The sequence below is a fragment of the Eleginops maclovinus genome, chromosome 1 (assembly GCF_036324505.1).
Source record: "Eleginops maclovinus isolate JMC-PN-2008 ecotype Puerto Natales chromosome 1, JC_Emac_rtc_rv5, whole genome shotgun sequence".
Lineage (NCBI taxonomy): Eukaryota > Metazoa > Chordata > Actinopteri > Perciformes > Eleginopidae > Eleginops > Eleginops maclovinus.
Window position 1 is genome coordinate 16287625 of NC_086349.1, and position 19940 is coordinate 16307564.

The 19940-nt window shown below is 40.4% G+C and overlaps 1 protein-coding gene across 2 annotated transcripts; it reads left to right on the plus strand.

Moving 5' to 3' along the window:
- The first annotated feature begins 845 nt into the window (after positions 1-845).
- Positions 846-19378, plus strand: ngfa (nerve growth factor a (beta polypeptide)). Of its 2 annotated transcripts, XM_063887844.1 has the most exons (3): positions 846-1074; positions 16702-16809; positions 18107-19378. In XM_063887844.1, exon 3 carries the CDS (start codon positions 18118-18120, stop codon positions 19006-19008), a length of 891 nt encoding a protein of 296 aa, XP_063743914.1. In that variant the 5' UTR covers positions 846-1074; positions 16702-16809; positions 18107-18117; the 3' UTR covers positions 19009-19378. The 2 variants fall into 2 exon arrangements, with proteins under 2 accessions (XP_063743914.1, XP_063743905.1); XM_063887835.1 differs by lacking the exons at positions 846-1074; positions 16702-16809 and adding an exon at positions 17813-18012.
- The last annotated feature ends 562 nt before the right edge of the window (positions 19379-19940 follow it).

Consider the following 19940-nt stretch of genomic DNA (forward strand, 5'->3'; position numbering starts at 1 on the left):
TCTGTCTGTCGGAACAGAAGGGTGGGATGTCTGTCTGCTCAGCGCCAGGGGCTCTGACAACGATACGGTTCAGGTCAGAGAGACGCTGTGAAAGAGAGAAATGCATAGAACCAGAAAAAAGGTGAGAAGGCAAGATGGAGGGATGGGAAAATAAAGATGCATAAACAAAAAGACAGAAATGTCAGAGAGGGACTGTTGCGATACTGGAGCCTGAAGGCCTTGCTGAATGCAGGGTGTGCCTGATCTCTGCCCAGAGTGAGGGGATATCATAGTTGGATGGTTTGACATGTTGCTTTATTCACCATTTTCTCGCAATTTGCCGTTGACAAGCAAATTCCTGTTTGCAACAGACCATCAAAGTTCTATTATTGCAACTCCATTAATTTTGTAGACTGTACACATGTTCAATGTAGCAAAAGACTGTGTGCATTCACAATGTGGAAAATGGCAGCGTACCACATTTCTGAAATGGTCGACCAAGGACACTGGTGGATTGATCACACGCATTGAGGGGGCACGTTGCACAACCAAGTGCTAAGCTAGGAATGACTCAGGTGTGAAACAACATTGACAAGCTTAGAAACTTTCACTGTGTAAAACAAACCCTGACCTCACTATTAAGTGACGTAAAGTCTCATAAGAACATAAGTTGAATCATCCCATTTACGCAAAAGAGACCAACGTGGATGAGGTGGTGAATGGAAGGAGAGGATGAATAGCAGCAGCTAGGTGCAAATTATAAGCAGCTGTACTTTTTTTTCATTTTTTTTTGTCACAGAACAGGAGGAAAGGGTAGGCACTAGGACCTGCACTGAGCCACACAGTAGGGAGGGAGCAGCTTTGGGACTCCTCTTCGTAAACTTTTCGAACAATCCATTCGCCAAAGAGTGTGGGAGGCAGACAGACAGAAGTGGATGGCCAGAGACCTCGATTCAAGGCTTTAAAAGCAGGAGCGGGATTTAGAGATTGGGATAATTCTGCTCTTGGCCTGGAGAGAGTGAGGTGGAATATAAAAGAGTTCATCTGAAAGTTTTCACTCACTGGAGAGAGCAGAGAAGGAGCGTTAACAGGCTGGTGAGTTTTACCTTGTTCTTACACATTTGTAATTAAACATTGTTAATGTGTTGAGTGTGTGTGCATTTAAGATAGCAGGACTAAAGAGACATAAGAGAGAATCTCTCCAAGAACTCTTGCTCATACCTGTCATTAAGTGAAAGTGGAGCGACTGAATTAAGATTGGGCTGCAGCAGCCAGTTAAGTCATCTGTTGGGGGTAGAAAATTGCTGCTGACTTTCACACACAGAAGCAGTAAGAAAAAGTGGGTGATACATTTCAAAATTTGTGTTGACTCACGTCGCTCAACATTTTCATTTGGATACGGTAGTTTTCCAGGTACAGATGGAGAGAGGGTATGGAAGAGGAGAGGGTGTAGAGAGAAAGAGAGAATAGGTGAAGATTAGAAAAAGGGGTTCTCCAAACTTCAATGGGAACCAGTCCTCTGTTGAGAAAACTCCTGGGACATCAGGTTACCTTCATTCTTTCCCTCCCTCTCTCCCCTTTTTTTCTATCTGTCTGTCTCTTTCTCCTCCTCTTTTTCTATCTGTCTTTCTCTCCGCTCATATTACACAACTCTTAAAGGACTTGTACATTCTGATGAGCTCTAATGTCCGTCACAAAGTGTGTCGCTAAGCTTGTCTGTGTGCCTGGGTGGGGCCTCTTGCTTGTATGAGTGTGCAGCTGATCAATGTTTTACACTCGCGATATCTATATTTGTGTGTTGTTGTGTGTGTATGCAAGCGTGTGTGCTAAACACAGACCTCATGCCTGCCACTCCTACCAGGGAATTCCTTTCAGGGTTTGACAGGGGAGGAATGTCACTGAGGGCCAACATTTACACACACAAACAAATATCACACAACAAAGTCTTCACAAGTGTCCTGTTGGTGCATTCACTTGAAGCCCCGTTATACCTGTTGTGTTGATTCAATTACAATCTGAAAAAAAAAAAAAAAAGAAAGTACAGACACACAATATGTGTACATAGACTGCTTCTACAGCATTGTGTGTGTACATGTGTGTTTGATGAGAACATGTATCAAAACGTATAGCGTGGGCCAGCGAGTGTAGCCCTCCCAAGAGAAAGGTGCTCTGTCCGGTACAAAAATAAATGTTCTAAATTGTTTACGAGCTTCAATTTTGCTGCCAGTGTGTGCCGAAGGGAAGCGGAGAGCGTTTTCATCACCTCTCTGTTGGTTCACAGAGGAAGTGGAAGGAGAAATCTGCAGCAGCTTGGCTATATATCTTGCAGGACATCTCAAAGATACTGTAATTTTGTCCAAGTGGTTAGCATGGGATAATTCAGAGCATATTGACTCAACTATCATTAAAAAGCATATAGATTTTGTCTTTCACAGATCAGCTTTACGCCACAAAATTATATTTTAAAAAAAAAGGATGACATTTTAGCATAAAGCCAATCAAAATGTTTCATTGCAACTGCTCCGTCATTGTTGATACAGTGACACTGACTGATAGCATCCAGGAAAAACAACAACAGAGCCATGAATGGTAAACCACACCAAATACACATAACAATACGACTACCAGTTCATACAAGAAATCAATGACATCTACCTTGTCTCAAACAAAGCAATGTCAACAACAAAAAGAAAGTTAACTTTCCGACAGGATTTTGAATGCTGCTATTTACCAGCATTTAACCAACTGCCTATCCTTGACCTTGTCATCTACAATTGAGTCTGTCTGTTTACAATGTTGCTCCACTGCTGGCTCACTTGACCATCAATCATACATAATGACGCAGAAGCTTGCTGACTAAAAGGGGATTTGTTGCTTATATATAGCTTCAGTTGCTGTTTCCCCCTTTTTGTTCCTTATTAATGTTAAATATCAATTTAAATATACATAATTGTAAATTGGCATATGGGTTGGTATCCGTAACTTTGGTTTACGATTTAAAGAAATGGAAAACCTCTACATATTACCGGATTTTTCAAACAGAAGAACTCCCAATGTCATTGCTAAAAACAGCTTACACCATTTAAACAGAGAGTGTGTGTGTGTGTGTGTGTGTGTGTGTGTGTGTGTGTGTGTGTGTGTGTGTGTGTGTGTGTGTGTGTGTGTGTGTGTGTGTGTGTGTGTGTGTGTGTGTGTGTGTGTGGCAGATGGACAGTGCTGTTTTCCCCTGCAGACAAAGATGTCTGTGATTATTCATGACCCTCTCAGGTTTCCCTTTGAAGCTGAATTACAGCTTTCCCTATGTTAGCACCTGTGTGTGTGTGTGTGTGTGTGTGTGTGTGTGTGTGTGTGTGTGTGTGTGTGTGTGTGTGTGTGTGTGTGTGTGTGTGTGTTATAAAGGGTAACACTTTACTATGTCAGGTACACAAAATGTACTACCTACTACATTAAACTAACTGAATAGTTAGTAGGAGATCATTTATTTACAGCACAAACATAAAATAATACTTTTGTAAAACCAACAATGCATCTGTGACATTTTTGGGTACAACTTGAGCTTTTTGGCCATTATAGGGTGATGATGAACAACATTGATGTAAATAAACCAATGTTAGTGTTAAAAAACACCAGTCCAAAACAACCCATTAAAAAAGGTACAGTTAAGCAATTATTGCATCAGTGGACGTCATTATGTTTAGTGTGGATCATCATCCAATTATGGCAAGATTTAGCTATTCACTTAATTGGAAATGCTACTTTTAATGAATGAATGAATTATTAATAATATTATGGATTAAGACAAGCAGGGTCTGTCATGTTAAGAGCACATTTAAAAATTACAAATCTTTTCCATACATCCTCGTACCTTATCAGGTAACTGGTAAACTAGACAGCAGATGTTGGACTGTATCCCAACTCATTACTAGGTATCTTGGGATTGTTTGTACCTTTTTGCTAAAGTTTTAATTTAGGTGTTAATGACATGCATTACAGAAAAGGCTTTTTCAGAGATTTATTGGCATTCATTTCCTACATTGATCAATTTAAACTTTACTTGTGTGTCAAATTACCAATCAATAAATATCTGACAAATAGAATTTGAAGTGTGTAGTAAAATGCAGCCGACATCATTAGATTTAACTGCTGTTTTGTTTGTTGCTCATGAGACATGATGTATTGCGAACAAATCAACAGGTATGCAAATCTATTGAATAGTACTCAAATTATGACAAAAAGAAGACGATCCAGCCCCTAAACACATAGATGGAGTGATGGGAGCTGTCTAGACTGCAGTGTTGTATAGGACACCTGGGCAGGGGAGAGGCTGTGACAGCACACCTGGTCGGTCAATCTTTATTTCACCTGAGGGCCTAACAGCCACCATACTGACCCTTAAAGTCAGACAGCAAACACAAACATCATTAAAACATCACTTTTACCAAACTATCCACAAATATTTCCATTCGTAAAAATTAAGGAATGAGTATTTGCATTGTTGCATTATTCAGCCAGTTAATTATTTCCCTTTATTTTAATATTCTATGTATCTCTACAGCTCTCAAATAGCTAGTGAAAGGTTATGGACAATGAAACATCCCATTCAGTTATGGAACAGATTCAAATCACAGGACTGATACATGCATCATCTTTCACTCCAGGTCTGCACTGTGTCTTTACGGTTTTGAGTCATTTATTTTTGTTTTACGACCAAAAAAGGGGCTAATTTGCACCTATAAAAAGGATCAAAACTGAACTGTTTACATGCCCTCTTTGTGGAAGTGTGGAAGTGTAAAGCATCAGAAATGCTGTTAAAATCACTAGCATCGTGATATAAACGGCACAAATATAACACTTTTATTTACACATATGGAATTATGTGTCATTAATTAATAGTCATGTTTAATTGTAGTACTACAATGTGCTGCACAGTTGTTGCCAAAACAAATTCCTGGCTACCAACACACCCCCAGCCTTAGCGCGACACGAGTACTACTATTGTTGCTAAAAAAAGTCTGGGACAGTTCCAACTGGCAACAAGGGTTTGTCGCTCAGGAACATGATGTCTGATATCTTATCAGATCCCAAAGGAAGATTGCCGTTCACATTAAAACTTACTCTCAGCTAAAAATATTTACAATTCTTCAGGATAAGAACATGTTTCACAGTATATTGCCCTTTTTTTCTTCTCCATCCATGACTGTCAGTTTAAGCTGCACTCATTTTTAGAAAGGCTACCAAAATATTACCCCAGAAAATGTACTTGCCAAGTAGAGACTTATTTAGTTATATTATTTTTGTGCAAGTTGTGACTTTGCCTCTTGCTGTAAGGCTTTCTGTGTTTTCTGTGCCAAAGCCACATGCCAATCTGGATACTGAAATTCATGCAAACATAACCCAAAATAAATTAGCTTTCTTAACTCCATCTTTTCAAACTTGAATGCCAATTTTGGGTTTTTCATTATCTTGTGCACTTCACCTTTAAACAAATCTTAAGATTAAACAAGAACAAAATTATGAGACAAATGTTTGAACTTTCGAAAGAGAGCTTCGCTGTTTGGTAAAAAAATAAGGAGACGATAATTCATGGGTAAAAACGTAAACCCAGACCATGGTTTGGTTATCTTTTGGGTCAGTAGAGCTGCAGTCTGGTGCAGGTCACTGCACAGACTGGGGTGAGAACATCTGGTGTAAAATGAACCAGCTAAAATGTTCCATCTGAAGTCAGTGGGAGAGGTAAGAGGTCAGAGTTCAGGTTTGGGGGTTACGTCTGTGTTTGGGGAGGAAAGCTAGAGGTCGCAGCAGGTCAGGATCCTGAACCATGTGGCACAAGAGGCAAATGGAAAACACGGAAATGTGACATCACCTCCAGAGTTACTTTCTGCAATAATTCTCGTTGACGTTTCCTTTACAAACATCTTCTCAGAATGTTTGGGAGAAAAATCATTCAACAGAAATCACCGCTAACATTGTTTGACATTTGTAACTTACTGGATTTGAACAGAGATGTTGGTCAGGCATAAGCAGACTTTTTTGTCCCGGCACCTTTTACCACATATGGACCTGGTTTTCAGCTCCTTTGCACTGTGCAAAATCAAGAATAAAAGACTTGCGTGTTTGGACTTCTCTATACATTGAAAACTGAATCAAAGACTTTTTAATGCAAGCAGGCCTTTGTGTAGAAGAACTGATTTCCACAGGTGCTTCATCAAAGGGTTATGTTTGCCTGTGTCTGCCCATTTCTATGTCTGCGCACATTTGCGTGTGTGCACCGAATGTATATGCTTCCCAAAAATGACAACTAAATATGCAGACGTGCCTGATCATTCCACTCTAAATGCCTCTATGACTTTCAGTTATGGCTCACTCTCCTCTCATGCATGTGCACGCAGACCAAACACACAGTAGCCGATAAATCACCAAATTACCAGGGCTGGTCTTACAGCTAGAATAACAGTGTTGTGGTCTTAATCTGTTGATTCAGTGCACGTCTTGTTTTATATTGATTCACCACAACTCTTTTTCATGTTTGTGTGTGTTCGTGTACATTGGGATTAAGGTGATGACACCGTCTCACTCTTACTTTCCTTCCCCTTTATCCCGATTAGTAGGCTGACTATAACTTGCCTGGACATGAACCTCTGCTTCGTTGCCAACAACAGACAAGAAATACTTGATGTTTTCAAATATTAAAATTAACTCCAAAGCCTCAAATAACGCACAATTAGCATTTGTTATCAGATCCTTTGTTATGAATGTGTTTTTAGATATACTATAATCTGTTTTTACAAATGATCAAAAGATCAGATTTACTCCACCAAAGACAGAAAAGAAACAAACTACACCAGCATTGGAGGAATGCGGTTTGTACATGTACTGTATGAGCAACGTCGCACGCGCGCGCACACACACACACACACACACACACACACACACACACACACACACACACACACACACACACACACACACACACACACACACACACACACACACACACACACACACACACACACACACACACACACACACACACACACACACACACACACACACACACACACACACACACACACACACACACACACACACACACACACACACACACACACACACACACACACACACACACACACACACACACACACACACACACACACACAAATTCGGGTTATGCCAAATTGGGAATGCACAGCATGCAGGAGGATGATCCACTGGCTAGTCATAACAGATTTGTCGCATAAACAATGGGCAGAAACTAATAACGCGTCATTCTTTATTTGTTCTAGCCCGACAGGATACTTAGAAATGCAGAGGGTTGAAGAACTTTACCAGCTGTTTTTTTACAACTCTGCCTTCAAACAATCAGGTTTATCTGTCATTAACTTGTTTTTTTAAGGATTAAATGAGTGTCAAGAGGAGTTTTGGGGAGGATGACGCTGTAGGAGCCACTTTGCCACTATCTCTTTCCCCATTACTCTGCTCACACACTAAACATGGCATGCTGCTAACAGACAGAGGATGGGCCTGGGAGGTCCCACGCAGACAGGTGGCTAAAATCAGCTAGAAGCTTAAAGAGAGCGAGGGACGCAGAGGGGGGAGGGAGATAGGGACTGAGGGAGATAGGAGGCATTGAGAGACAGAAGCAGAGAGAGAGAGATGACAGAACGATGTGCACAGAATAGAAAATGGCCGGGTCAAGTCTTAAGTGACATGGGTGAGCCTGTAATCAAAGAAACACTGGGAGTGACGACAAGATCACATTTGTGCAATCTTCAGAACAGTCCTGACGGTCTGTGTGTTAAGAGCCATCTACATACAGAGCAGGCTTTGTTTGAATCCCCATATTATTTTCACTACTTGTATCAGTGTTTTCATGCTTCGATTCTGTAGGTCTGTGTTGTTACTTATTTGTCAAAGCGTACAATAAATGACTGGAATGCTTCCCATGACCATGACAACATGCTAATGCTAGGTATAAGCGTTGAGGTGTTGGCATGCTATCATTTGCTTATCAGCACTTAACACGAAGAACAGCAGTTGTGGTATTTGGTCATAAACTAAAGAATTGGTACTTAGATTTTAAGGTACTTCACATAACGAAAACCTAAAAATTAACCTGGGGCTACAGGAAACAACTTTTTAGTATGATTCATCCTTAAAAACTTTTGAAAACATTTGAAATAATTTAATCTTTAACCAATAATGTTGAGTTTAGTTTCAACCAGCCAACAGAACAATATTGCTATCCACTGAGCTTTACATGGCAAAAAAAACCATCAACAAAATCAACCAACTAAATTAGGTTAGTGCAAAGAGTCAGTTATGCATGGTGGCTCTTTAGGGCCACATGGCAGCGAGATGTCGTCATGCGAATGAGGTCTTTACCCATGTTACTACTTCAGTATCCTGGAGTGAGACACTTAAACTCAACATGCTTCAGGAGGTGTCGTGCTGGCTGGCTGATTCTTCGCCCCGAGAACCAGGCAAAAGGAAAATTGAATTAAGTTTAACAGATCAATTCCATGTTACACTCATTTAAAGTGGATGGCTAAACTCAATGCTAGCCTGCTGTTAAAGCACAGTGCCTCTCAAATATGTTCTACACCTTTATGTTAAATATAGCTTAACATAATCGCTCTCTTTGATAATTACTGATATTACAGATGTGAAGAATAGTTATAAGCTTATTGTGTTGCACATACTTTCATTAAAAACCGTACATGCATATCTTTATGTCTTTATGTTTACGCAGTTTGCGTCTTTGGGCCCACACCCATGCTCATGGCATCAAACGCGCAGCGCAAAAGGGGCGTAATGGAAAAACGTAGGTGTTTGATGAGCACATCTTTCTATTAACGCCCATGTTTCACCTCATGTTACGTAGCAAATTTACCTGAGTGACTCATTCACAATCTCTTTGTTTTGCTGTGTTGACAACATGCACATGTAAATCTGTAAGCAGAATTTCTTCGAGGGTAAAAGCTGATTAAGACGCATTCGAAACCCACAGACTATAGATGAGTCAAATGAGATGAAAGATGATGAACCAAATGACTCATTCTGACATTACTTTGATCTTTATCAGAAAGACAACTTAGATTTATTTCGCTTTGGTGAGATTTCGTCAGATACAAGCTAATAAAGTTATACTCTCCGAGAGGATTAGTATCAACATGATGCAACAACATGGAAGATAATTTCAAAGTTATACCCTGGTGGATGCTCCGAGAGTAAATAATGCAACATGAGCTACAGCCCCTCTGAGACAGTTTGCTGTCTGCTCAAGGAGAAAGGGGAGTAATGTTATTTTCTGTAAATGCGATTGGGATGAAAGACACAGCAATAAAAATGTTCATGTCTCTTACTCTTCAACTCTTTGTAACTCCCTGAAGCTTTCATTCCTTTTTTGTTCCCTGTCCTTGAACTCCTTTTTGTTTCCATTTCTGCCCACATACAACATTGTACTTCCTTTCTCTTGATTCTTTGTATCACATGCTTCTTTATTTGCTAAATTCCCAAGACATCTCATTGCCCATCTGTATTTGCCTCTCCCTAACCCTTGATGTCTCTGATCCTTCTACATCCCTCTGTCTGCATCTCTCTCTCTGTTGCCAGACAGGCATTCCTGCCTCTGGTCCTCCTCCTCTCACTGCTCCGCTGTGGGATGTTAGATTTTCACCAGGAAATGGGAGTTATTACCATGGCCATGCCAAAAGATTAACCACTTGTCATGAGAAGATTGCTGAATGTCAAGGTCATAAAAACTAGGGATCTGGAAAACATGTTCATCATTGTGTTCATCCTGCCTTCAAGGCCTGTTGGACTGGACTCTGAGGTCTGTTGGTCCAGTACAGGGAGAGGGTGGGTTTACTCGGGAGCGGCCTGGTTGTTGGGAGAAAAATAGGGGGGGGAATAGAATATCATTACCTCTTACACAGCCACAGAGCTGGCGCTGGTTTTGCCCTGTTGCCAAAAACCTTTAGCCCAGACCTGGTTTTCAAAGTAGAATTAAAGAATGACAGCGGTTTGGTCACAAACAGTGTTACGGGGTATAATCATTATCGCAGAAACGTGATTCCTCAATTATTGTGTGTTTGGTTTGTTGAAAGGGCTCTGCAGTGTTCAGATTTTTTTAACTTTGACCCAAGTTTCAACTTAAAGATTTTCGGAAATGGACAGGAAATAAAAACGAAGCGATTTTACTGCTAGCAGTAAGGTTGCACCATCTAGTACAGCGAGGAGTTGTGAAGTTCCTAATGTCCTACCAACAAACACGGAAAATTAAACAAAGTACTTTTCCAGTTTTCTAGTGACTAAACAATTGCATTTGCATTGAGAGACAAACAGGCATTACTTTACAAAATACTTTTAATGCTTTTCTCAATTTAAATGCAAAGCATAACACAGAGCTCAAATCATCATGAACACCTCAAGAAACCTCTTGTATCTGTATTGTTGTATTTTCCGGGAATATGCTAGAAACCACATTATTAAACAAACAATGATATTCTTTGGTGTACAAAGACCTGCATTGTTTCAGTTTACAGTTTGTTTTTGCGACTCATCTCTTTCTTCCAAATGCAATTACTGCCGAAGTTGGCTCTCAGCTAAAATATTGTTTAGTTTGGACTCCTTTCACCAACAACACAAGGATTCAATCTCTCTATTATGATGAATCAACGTTCAACTTACTGCAGGACAATGTGTGACAACATGGGAGAGGCTGACGTTACATTGCAGTCACGTCTCTGCTGTGTCTCAAGATTGCCCATCAAATTAAAAAAACATATCTGGAACAAATATTGTGCCAAAAGCTGAATTAAAAGGTTTTACCATACGTAGCATCATTCATAGCTCAAGACGTGCAAAGTCTCAGCTGAAAATCGGATAAGAAGCCCAGAGAGATACAATACATGCCAAACATGAAGCATGTGGTTCCTGGAACTGTGTGTCAGTATCTTGGACTGGAAGCCTTGCAATATCAAAGCAAGATTCAAACATAGTGCATGGTGACTTGAATAGGCATGCTATTACACTTATTGTGTCAGGTAAGTGGAACCGATTTAGAAAGTGTTAACATTCAGCTAAACTGTATTGGAACACCTTGGCTCCTCTACTTTACATCTATTTCTCGCATTGTTAAAACATTTTTTTAAAGTTGCTTCATATGCGGACACATAAGTCCAACTGTTTATAATTATTCCAGTTCCAAGACAAATTCCTTCCACAGTTAAAATCCTATAGTTCTTTTGGCATGTTTTGAAAAAATATTTTACTGTTTCTGAAGCAGTAGCCAATTATTTGTACACACAAAACTAAACAAACACGTGCACAGTCTCAGATGGCCAAGTTGGAAGACATTGAGAAGATATGATCAGAACATGATTGTGTAATTTTCCCGAAATAAAAGGAAATGATCGTAGGAGAAAACATTAGGTATGTTTCCAGGAGAAGAAAAGGAAGAGCCAGGATAAACGAGAGACAGCCAGACAGAAAAAGAAAGTCAGAAAACAGCAGGATGAAAGACGATGGCTCGTTGCCAATCTCTGTTCATTTAAGTTTCCACACTTGTGTTGTTATACTCTCGAGACGCCTTGAACAGATACAAAAGCTGTTATTTTACCAAAGCTGATGGAGAGACGCCTGTGTTAAATGGTGGTATATACATTAATTCATGCAGGCGCCCAGCATACATACATTTTAATAAAAACAAGAAATTAACTTTAAATGCAGACTTCTTGTCTCTAATGGCACAATGTTCTTTTAAAGTTTTATCAAAACGTGTTGTAAATGGTTGCTCATAAAACCTAATGCCACAGCTTTCAGAGGTCTTTTTGGCAGCATGTTACTGAGCTGGAAAACATTCAGTAGATGAGGGAAGTGAAGGACCTAGGTCTGTATGACTGCCAATATCAGCTGGCTAAGTTGAATGAAAGGTCAGTATTTTGAAAGCAGCTTGTTTTTAGAGAAAGTTGGAAACACATTTACCTGCGTGTAGTGCACGCAATGCATATTTATTGCTGCACCCAGTAAACCCATCAAGATAATATAAGCTGATTTCACATATGATGCACATGTACTGCTTGCTATATTATAGCACTTCAGTTCAGTCCACACTATAAAAGGTTTGTACAGAAAATGTTCTTTTGTCATGCATATCTTGCATTATTTGTCATATTTGTCCCCACACTGGGGAGTCAAGTGCTTAAACATGTTGTGCGTGCCTGTCACCCTCTTCCTGTGTCCTGAGGCCAGAGGAGCAGAGTTTACTGTTTGAAGTTTCTCTGATGTACAACAGGTGCTTTTGTCCTCACAGCAAATGTCTTTTAAATATGAAGACGATGAAACAGAACAGGGCAGAAACTTATCTTTCCATCTCTGGTTCTCACATTACAACGGTCACATGTTTAAAGTCTGATATTGTTCACTGCTAGGTTTTTCCCACCAGTCTGAAATTAAAGTCAATGAAATTAAGAAACAAAAGGGGCAGAATCATACCACTATTTGGTTCTTGAAGCTGTAACCAAAGTATTATTGACCATATTTTGATGTGATATAGAGCAATTTGTCAAATACGCCATCTGTACTTCGTTGCACAACACACATTTAGGAGGACTCAGTAATATGAGTAAAGGTTGGACTTATAAAAAAGTAACTTCTTTGTTTTTTTAGTAATTGTCAACAATAAAAAAGTGCAATTTAACTGTTAACCGTTGCTGTTAATGGTTGCAGAGATACAATGAATAGTTTTTACTGTATTTTATTTGTAAACCCAACGTAATACTCTCAGTGTGAATGGTTGGGGGTAGTGTGTAACCTCAATTAAGCTTAATTATAAACACTGTTATTAAAAAATATTTTGCACATTTTCTACCAAAAATGTATTTTCCAGTGTTAGTTCACACTGTTCTTACTGTTTGAGCTGTGCTTTTAAAGTGTTTCCAAGAAAAGCCACTCACACTGACAGCCTCAAGAACATTTGGAGTATATCTTCATTGCTCTTTTGACAGAAGCTGCATGACAAAGATTTGATTTATGACAGTATGTTGGCTGATGTATTAATTTCACAAGGCAGTTTGTCTAAACTGTGACAAGCAGCGGTATTTCTGTAGATGACAAGTTACGATTACAACGGTGGCTATACGAGGAAGCTTTTCAATTACAAGTAAGGCTCTGTGAAATAAAAACATGACAAAAGGCATCTGATGCACATATAAAGTGTTTCATTTCAAATAAGCCCTATCAAAAACTAAGACTTGTTGTTCCTCAAAGACTGATCCTGTTTAGTCACTACATGTTTCCGAGCATTAAATTATACAAATTCTTTAGAGGAAATAAAGTTCTTCAAATGTTTGGATGCGTGTTAAAGTATAAGAGAGCAAGTTGACCTGGCAGTCATCTCTGTTGATAATTATTTCTCTTGGATGACAGCAGGAGGAACTGCACTACACAGACTTGATGAGAGACACAGAAACACTGTTGACCTTTCTCTGTTTTCCTCCGCATCACCCTCTCTCCATCTCCTTTCTCACCATCTCTTCAGCTGTCAGTGTCTCTTTCTCACCCCCTCATAATCTGATGTGGTTGTCATCGTCCCGAGAGAGGTGTGTGTTTGTTTGAGAAAACCGTTGACATACCTTTCCTGCACATCTTTTAACAAGGACTTGTACCTTCTGACTGGTGTTTCACATTGATAGGAAGACACCCTTGCTAAATGTAAACTAAACTCTGATTAATGGTGAGCAACACTGTCATAAACAGCTTACTTTTGGGCCCACCTGCCTTATGGCCATTGTCTCACGGTCAACAGACCGCACTGCAACCACATGCACTCTTTCGGCAGCTTGTAGGCCCCACAGTCTGATCAATGGAGCATCGTGAGAACTGGCACACCAAATGATAATGTGTTATTAGCCAACTGCATAGTCAGTACCAGTAAATATGTGGCTGGTCTCCACAGCCTTTGGCTAAGTAATTACTCTCCATCTGAAGTGTTTCCCCTCTTGCAGTCAAATGATTGGTTTTGCAGATCACAAACTGGCAGCTGCGTGACTTACCCCTTCTTTCCATATACTTTCATCAACTTTGGCAATCTTCTTGAACCAGCTGGTGCCATGCAGTGCCTCTAAATCTCATGCCATTCATTGTTGCATTTGAAAAGTGCTGAATGATTCAACCGTGCTGGTTTTGATTTTAAGTTTGGCAAAGCTGGGGAATCAGCATATTGTGAGAAAGGGAACCTCCTTGGAGCCAGGGATGCTGCAGTCGGCCACATGAGGCTGTTCTATGAATTAATTTCCCATAAACATCCTCCTTGATGAAAACTGCATGAATCATAAATGGATATTCATTAACTGCTTTGTTTAAACCAGTGTTTATGAATACAGTATGATGAGTGTGTCTAAATATGAACCATATTGTGTCTGCCATTAATGTGGTATTTTTTAAATCAGTGGTGGAATACCTTGTATAATAATAGCTCTTTTTTTATTCAAAGCATATGCCATGCGTGTTTGTGAGACTTTTGTGCCTGGATACCGAAGAGGAAAAACAGCTAACTGTTGTGTGCACATCAAATAGTACAGGGAGCCTCACGCAGAACCCGAAGACTTCCTGTTTTATCAGTACCATATGGATTGCCTTTCCCAACACAGTTTGATTTAGTTTTTACTTCCACGCGTGAAATCTATTGCACCATTTCATCTAACATGGTCTATTCCAGGAACAATCAACCCCTTGCAAATGTGGCTGAAATACATAACTTTCAGTGATGAGAGGACAACATTTCTAGTAGTAGGCCTAGTAACCACAAAACTAACACTAACAAAAGCACATCATTGATTGGAGATCATTCAAACTCTGTTCACTAAAAACCACACACACATCTAACAGGCTTGTATGGCTCTGTATGTGTGCAACATATGTGTTATTTTGCATACAGTGTTTGTGATGGGGCAGAGGGATAGCCAGACAGATGCTGATCCAGTGCTAAAGTAATCCCATAAGTCAGAGGTACTTTCTAAACTGCTCTGACCTCTCTGCTCCTTCACTGCAGTGTTTATGCTGGCTCCACTGGTATTAAACACAAGCCACATATTTTTAACATTAGGATCCTCCAGGCTCACCTTGGGCCATGTAAATAGTGAGCTGCCCGTCAGCCGGGATCAATCAACTCACTGCCTGTTTGGACCAACTCCATATGTGTGTGAGTGTGTAGGCATGCAAATGTATCATTGCGTTTATTAAAGCCAAAAGATATTACCAGTAGGGCAGTTTCTCAAAAGTCTCAAAAGATAGCGCTTTCCATCTGCCAAGAGATCTGGAGTGTCTTGCAGTTGCAATGCCAAATGACCCTAAAATATTTACAACTTTTGTCAAGTGAATATATTTATTTGTTAAAATATTTAATAACATGGTGTGTCTTGAATGTTATTTAAACTTTTTACTCAAGTAAAAATGCATGAGCTGTATCCGCAAAAGGTATTCATTATGAATAACAGCCACTTTAAGAGTCCAACACCATAATATAGTATGATGGATTATTTATTGCAAATATTCTATACAGATATTTCCGCATTTAAGGTTGTGCCTTTGTGAGATGAGCACTTAATTCTTACAGGTTCATAATGCACCATATTAAAGCTCACCATACAGTAAGGACATTCTAATATTCGGTAAAATACCAATTTTGCAGATTGGCCAATAACAGTATGGGTATAAAAACCTAAATATGTTACACTAAATAGAAATATATATTTTTTTAAAGAACAAGATCCTCAAAAAGACAGTACTTGAGAAGTTAGACCAAGAGTAAGACCAAGAGTCTCTACCACAACCTAATATTTATAAGAAACAGTCGGTCAAACAACACAAAAAAGGACGTCAGTACTCTAGGACTGTGGGAAAATACCTGAAATGTGTCTTGAAATGCTGAAACTCTCATGCATCGTTCTTGCTATCTGGAATGGGAACAGGGCCACTGACATCTCTCAGCTGCTTGACAGTTGTGCTTGAACTCTGGTCTATGTAGTCAACACTGACCTCTTCTGGTTATAATGTGCAACACTGGAAGAATTTCAATGCAAAGTCACAAATACACTGGTTTCAACGTCCCTGAGTGACCTGCCAAGTGTTTGTGTGCGAGGGGCTGTATTCATAACCATTTCAACATTCAAGCACGTTCTATGTTCATACAAACACAATTATATGCATTTGCATGTATGACACTTGTTTAACAAAGCCATTGTTTGCATTTGTGTACGCATGTGTTCACATACCACATTAAAGATGCATGTTGGAGTGCTTTATGCTAAAAATACGATGTAACATCTAATGAGGTGTGAAATGCCGTACATTCCAAAGTATGGCAAGCCTAAGCTCTAAGAGTCAAACATGGTGAGCGTGTTTGTGTACTTAGTATGAGATAAGTTCAGATAATGGTAAACTGTGTATGTCTGTGAGAGAAGTGATGGTCAGGCGAGGAGATAAGAGTTTTACTTGCACTATTTTACTACTTGTTGAAACTGAACTGTCGGTCTGAAAGAGGAACACTATGTCCAATGAGCCATCATACAAAAAGTGGATGGTTCCATTTAGTTCTCTTTTCTCATTACCAGTAACAGGTTAAATCAAATATTGATACGACAACCCTGCATCTATGAGAAACTGAGGTTCATCCCATATGTTTATGTTAACCGTTTAGTCTTTGTGTGTGTGTTACAGAGCTGTTGTTCAGGGTTTCCAGATGGCAGGCATGAGGGGCCCCGCCTGCACTGGAGTCTGGCTTTAGAGTCCACAGGGGCTCCCACTTCAACTGGACACATTCCACAGGTACACAACACAAGACATGCTCAAATTTGAGGACCAAATACGCTGTGATGGTGAAATTGGTATCAACAGTTTCATTGTCAACCAAAGTTTTAGAACTCACTTTGATTTGGCACAAAAATTAGGGAGGGAGCTCTGAAGGACTCAGAGCAGTGACAAGGATTCTGCTGAGAGCAAATAAAGTTAGTAAAGTAATCTGCTTGAGGTGTAAGCTAAGTAGCGTTAGGTAACAGTAGCAGACATCGAAACAAGCAAATAAACTACTCCAACCAAAAACTGGTGAGACCCCGCCGAACTAAGGATTTGTATATCTTCACACATTAACAACAACGAGGGAGAAAACAACGCACACACGACCAATGCAAATAAATTCACATGCATTGCAAAATAAATACAGACATTGCAATAAAGATGTCAATGTAAAACACAGCTTCAGCAGCATAACAAACAGCAAGCGGAACAACATTCCCCCGTAAGCATGAAGCAGCCATCAGCTACATGCCAATCATTAATCCATGAAGAATTGGTTCTTAAAGAGCAGAAGCAGCCCTGCTCAACCGCCAACAACATTGCAGTCATTTGCAGGCGTTTATTACGAAAACATAATCAGAGCCAAAACATATCAGCATTGAATATAAGAACAGACAGTACAGCAGCAGGTACTTAGCTTAGGGCCCGCGAATGGTGAGGCGAAATCCGATGTACAGTCCACCGGCAGAGTGGTCTCAGTCCGACAACAAACACAGGAAAACTTTTTGCGGCCCACTCTCCGGATGGCGGACTGACAACCGGCTTACATCAGCGGTCAGCTGTGACTCTTGGAGTAATGCCATTTATTATTCCTTAATCAAGTAGTTCGAAACGAGAAGCAGGACTGTGTTAGGCCATCAACAAACCAGCAGCAATTGATAACTGACAGGTCATAAGGGCCGCGCTACACACCTGCATGATTATGATTGGACGATAGGCTACTAACCACTGTCTGTGAATGAGCCAATCATTGTAAAGCATTTTACAACACCTAATGCCAATCAGCTAATTAAAGCCGACTTTCGTACTTATAATTAAGCTATGATAAATGCCCATACGGTTTTAAAATCCCTAATATACCCATTAAATTGCTTTTTTTTCAAACCAAATGTTGAAAAAGTTAAATGGCAAATCTTCTTGTAGCCGTATCTGAATTGTGTCTCCAGAATATGTTTGGTATTCTTAACTGTTTCTTATACAATAGCACATAGGCCAAGCATGAGATTCAAGCAATATTTCTGAACTCTTTTCTTCTCTTGCTCCGGCTCAGGACGTTTGCCCATGAGGTCGTCATCAATGGTCCTGCTCCTCCTGATTGGCGTCCAGGCTGTACAGACCATGGGAGGTGGATTAGCCCGGTGCGCCGAGGCAGCCAACCACAAAGTAGGACAGCAGACTGCAGCCAATCACAGAGCAGGACAGCAGCAGACAGCAGTGGGGGACCATCTTTCTGAACACCACTCTCAACAGGAGCATCAAAGGACCAGCCATCACAGGACCAAGAGGCCCCATCGGTCAGCTTCACACACCAAGGATAGAAGCCCTGTCAACGGGTACTCTACGTTGGATTCCCCCCCTGACCCATCCATCCCAGTGGTGGACCCAAAGCTCTTCTCCAAAAGACGTTACCGCCCCTCTCCCCGTGTTGTCTTCAGCGAGGTGGCCCCATCCCATGATGCTCTTGAAGGTGAGGGCTATGACATTGAAGGGGTGAGGGGGATGAGGGTGCGGCGCAAAGCAGGATCGCACACTATGCACCGAGGAGAGTACTCAGTATGTGACAGCATAAATACCTGGGTGGGCAACCTCACAAAAGCCACAGATATAGCTGAGAAAGAGGTGATAGTGCTACCCAATGTTACAATCAACAATGTGGTGAAGAAACAGTTCTTCTATATGACGACCTGCCGATCCCCCACGCACAGAGGCCCTGGGACTCCAAACGGGGGAAAGCCAGGGATACGGGGTGGAAAACAGGGCTCCTTATCAGGCAACTTGGGCTGTCGGGGCATCGACAGCCGCCACTGGAACTCCTACTGCACCAATACACACATATTCGTAAGCGCCCTGACCATCTACCAGGAACGGACAGCCTGGCGTTTCATTCGAATCAACGCAGCATGTGTGTGTGTTCTCAGCCGGAAGTCTTGGGCCGGACGAATGGGACACTGACTGGGGAGGACGACTGCTGACAACCAAACTATGAACCAAGGACACACATTTCTACTAAACAGCCACTGCAGCTTTATTGCCAATACTGTAATCCTCTTCCCCAACTCCATACATACAAAAACACACATACACACTCAAGCAGCTTTATCTATCCAACCCCTTGGTCCCTGACCCTACCTCAGTCCGAGAAGTCCTGGTTGTTTTAAGTTATGAGGACTGCATGTCATATTTATGGTTTATACAGTCAAATATGAAAATATATACATATGTGTATATATAAAAAATGAATTAAAGCTTTTAATGTTGTTTTTTGTTATTGATGTTGTGTTGTTCATGCTGTTATTTATTAAACACCTCATTACTTGCCTTGTTTCTTGTGTCAGTTTCAGATGGTGTTGATGTTCACATTTTGGCTTTGAAGTGTCTCTTATCAGTATTTGTCATATTAACAGTTAGTAAATGGCAACATGAATTGTAAACGAGGTTGTCTCAGTGACACACCTGCAGAGAGTTATCACCAAGCTCTGCTGTTCCCATTAACTTTCAGTGGCTTTTACAATTATTTTACTACATTTTTATCGTTTTTGGTGTGCAGCTTTTCTGTTTTGGATCAGTCTCACCCACTTTTCTTGATGTTGTTTAATGCATCATTTTTTAACGAATCACTTTGTTAAAACTCACTGTTGGGTAGCTTATCGGTACAAAAACAGTATATAACCAAAGTTGGCCACTAGCTAGTGAACATAGAGAAGCATTTGGAAGTTTAATAGACAAATATCCACTCAAGATTTGTTGGAGGCATAGTCACAGAGGAAAGTAGACTTATTGGACATTCATCTGAGAAATGGATGGCAATGCTGCTCTGTGTCTGTTCAATGTATACATTAGCAACTGCTTGGTAACATGCTGTCAAAATAACTTTAGGAGGTGAT

Coding starts and splice junctions, on each gene's coding strand:
- ngfa (XM_063887835.1), top strand. CDS start 17,961: ATGGCAAATCTTCTTGTAGCCGTATCTGAATTGTGTCTCCAGAATATG. Junction 18,013..18,106: donor GTGTCTCCAGAATATGTTTG/GTATTCTTAACT, acceptor GCTCCGGCTCAG/GACGTTTGCCCATGAGGTCG.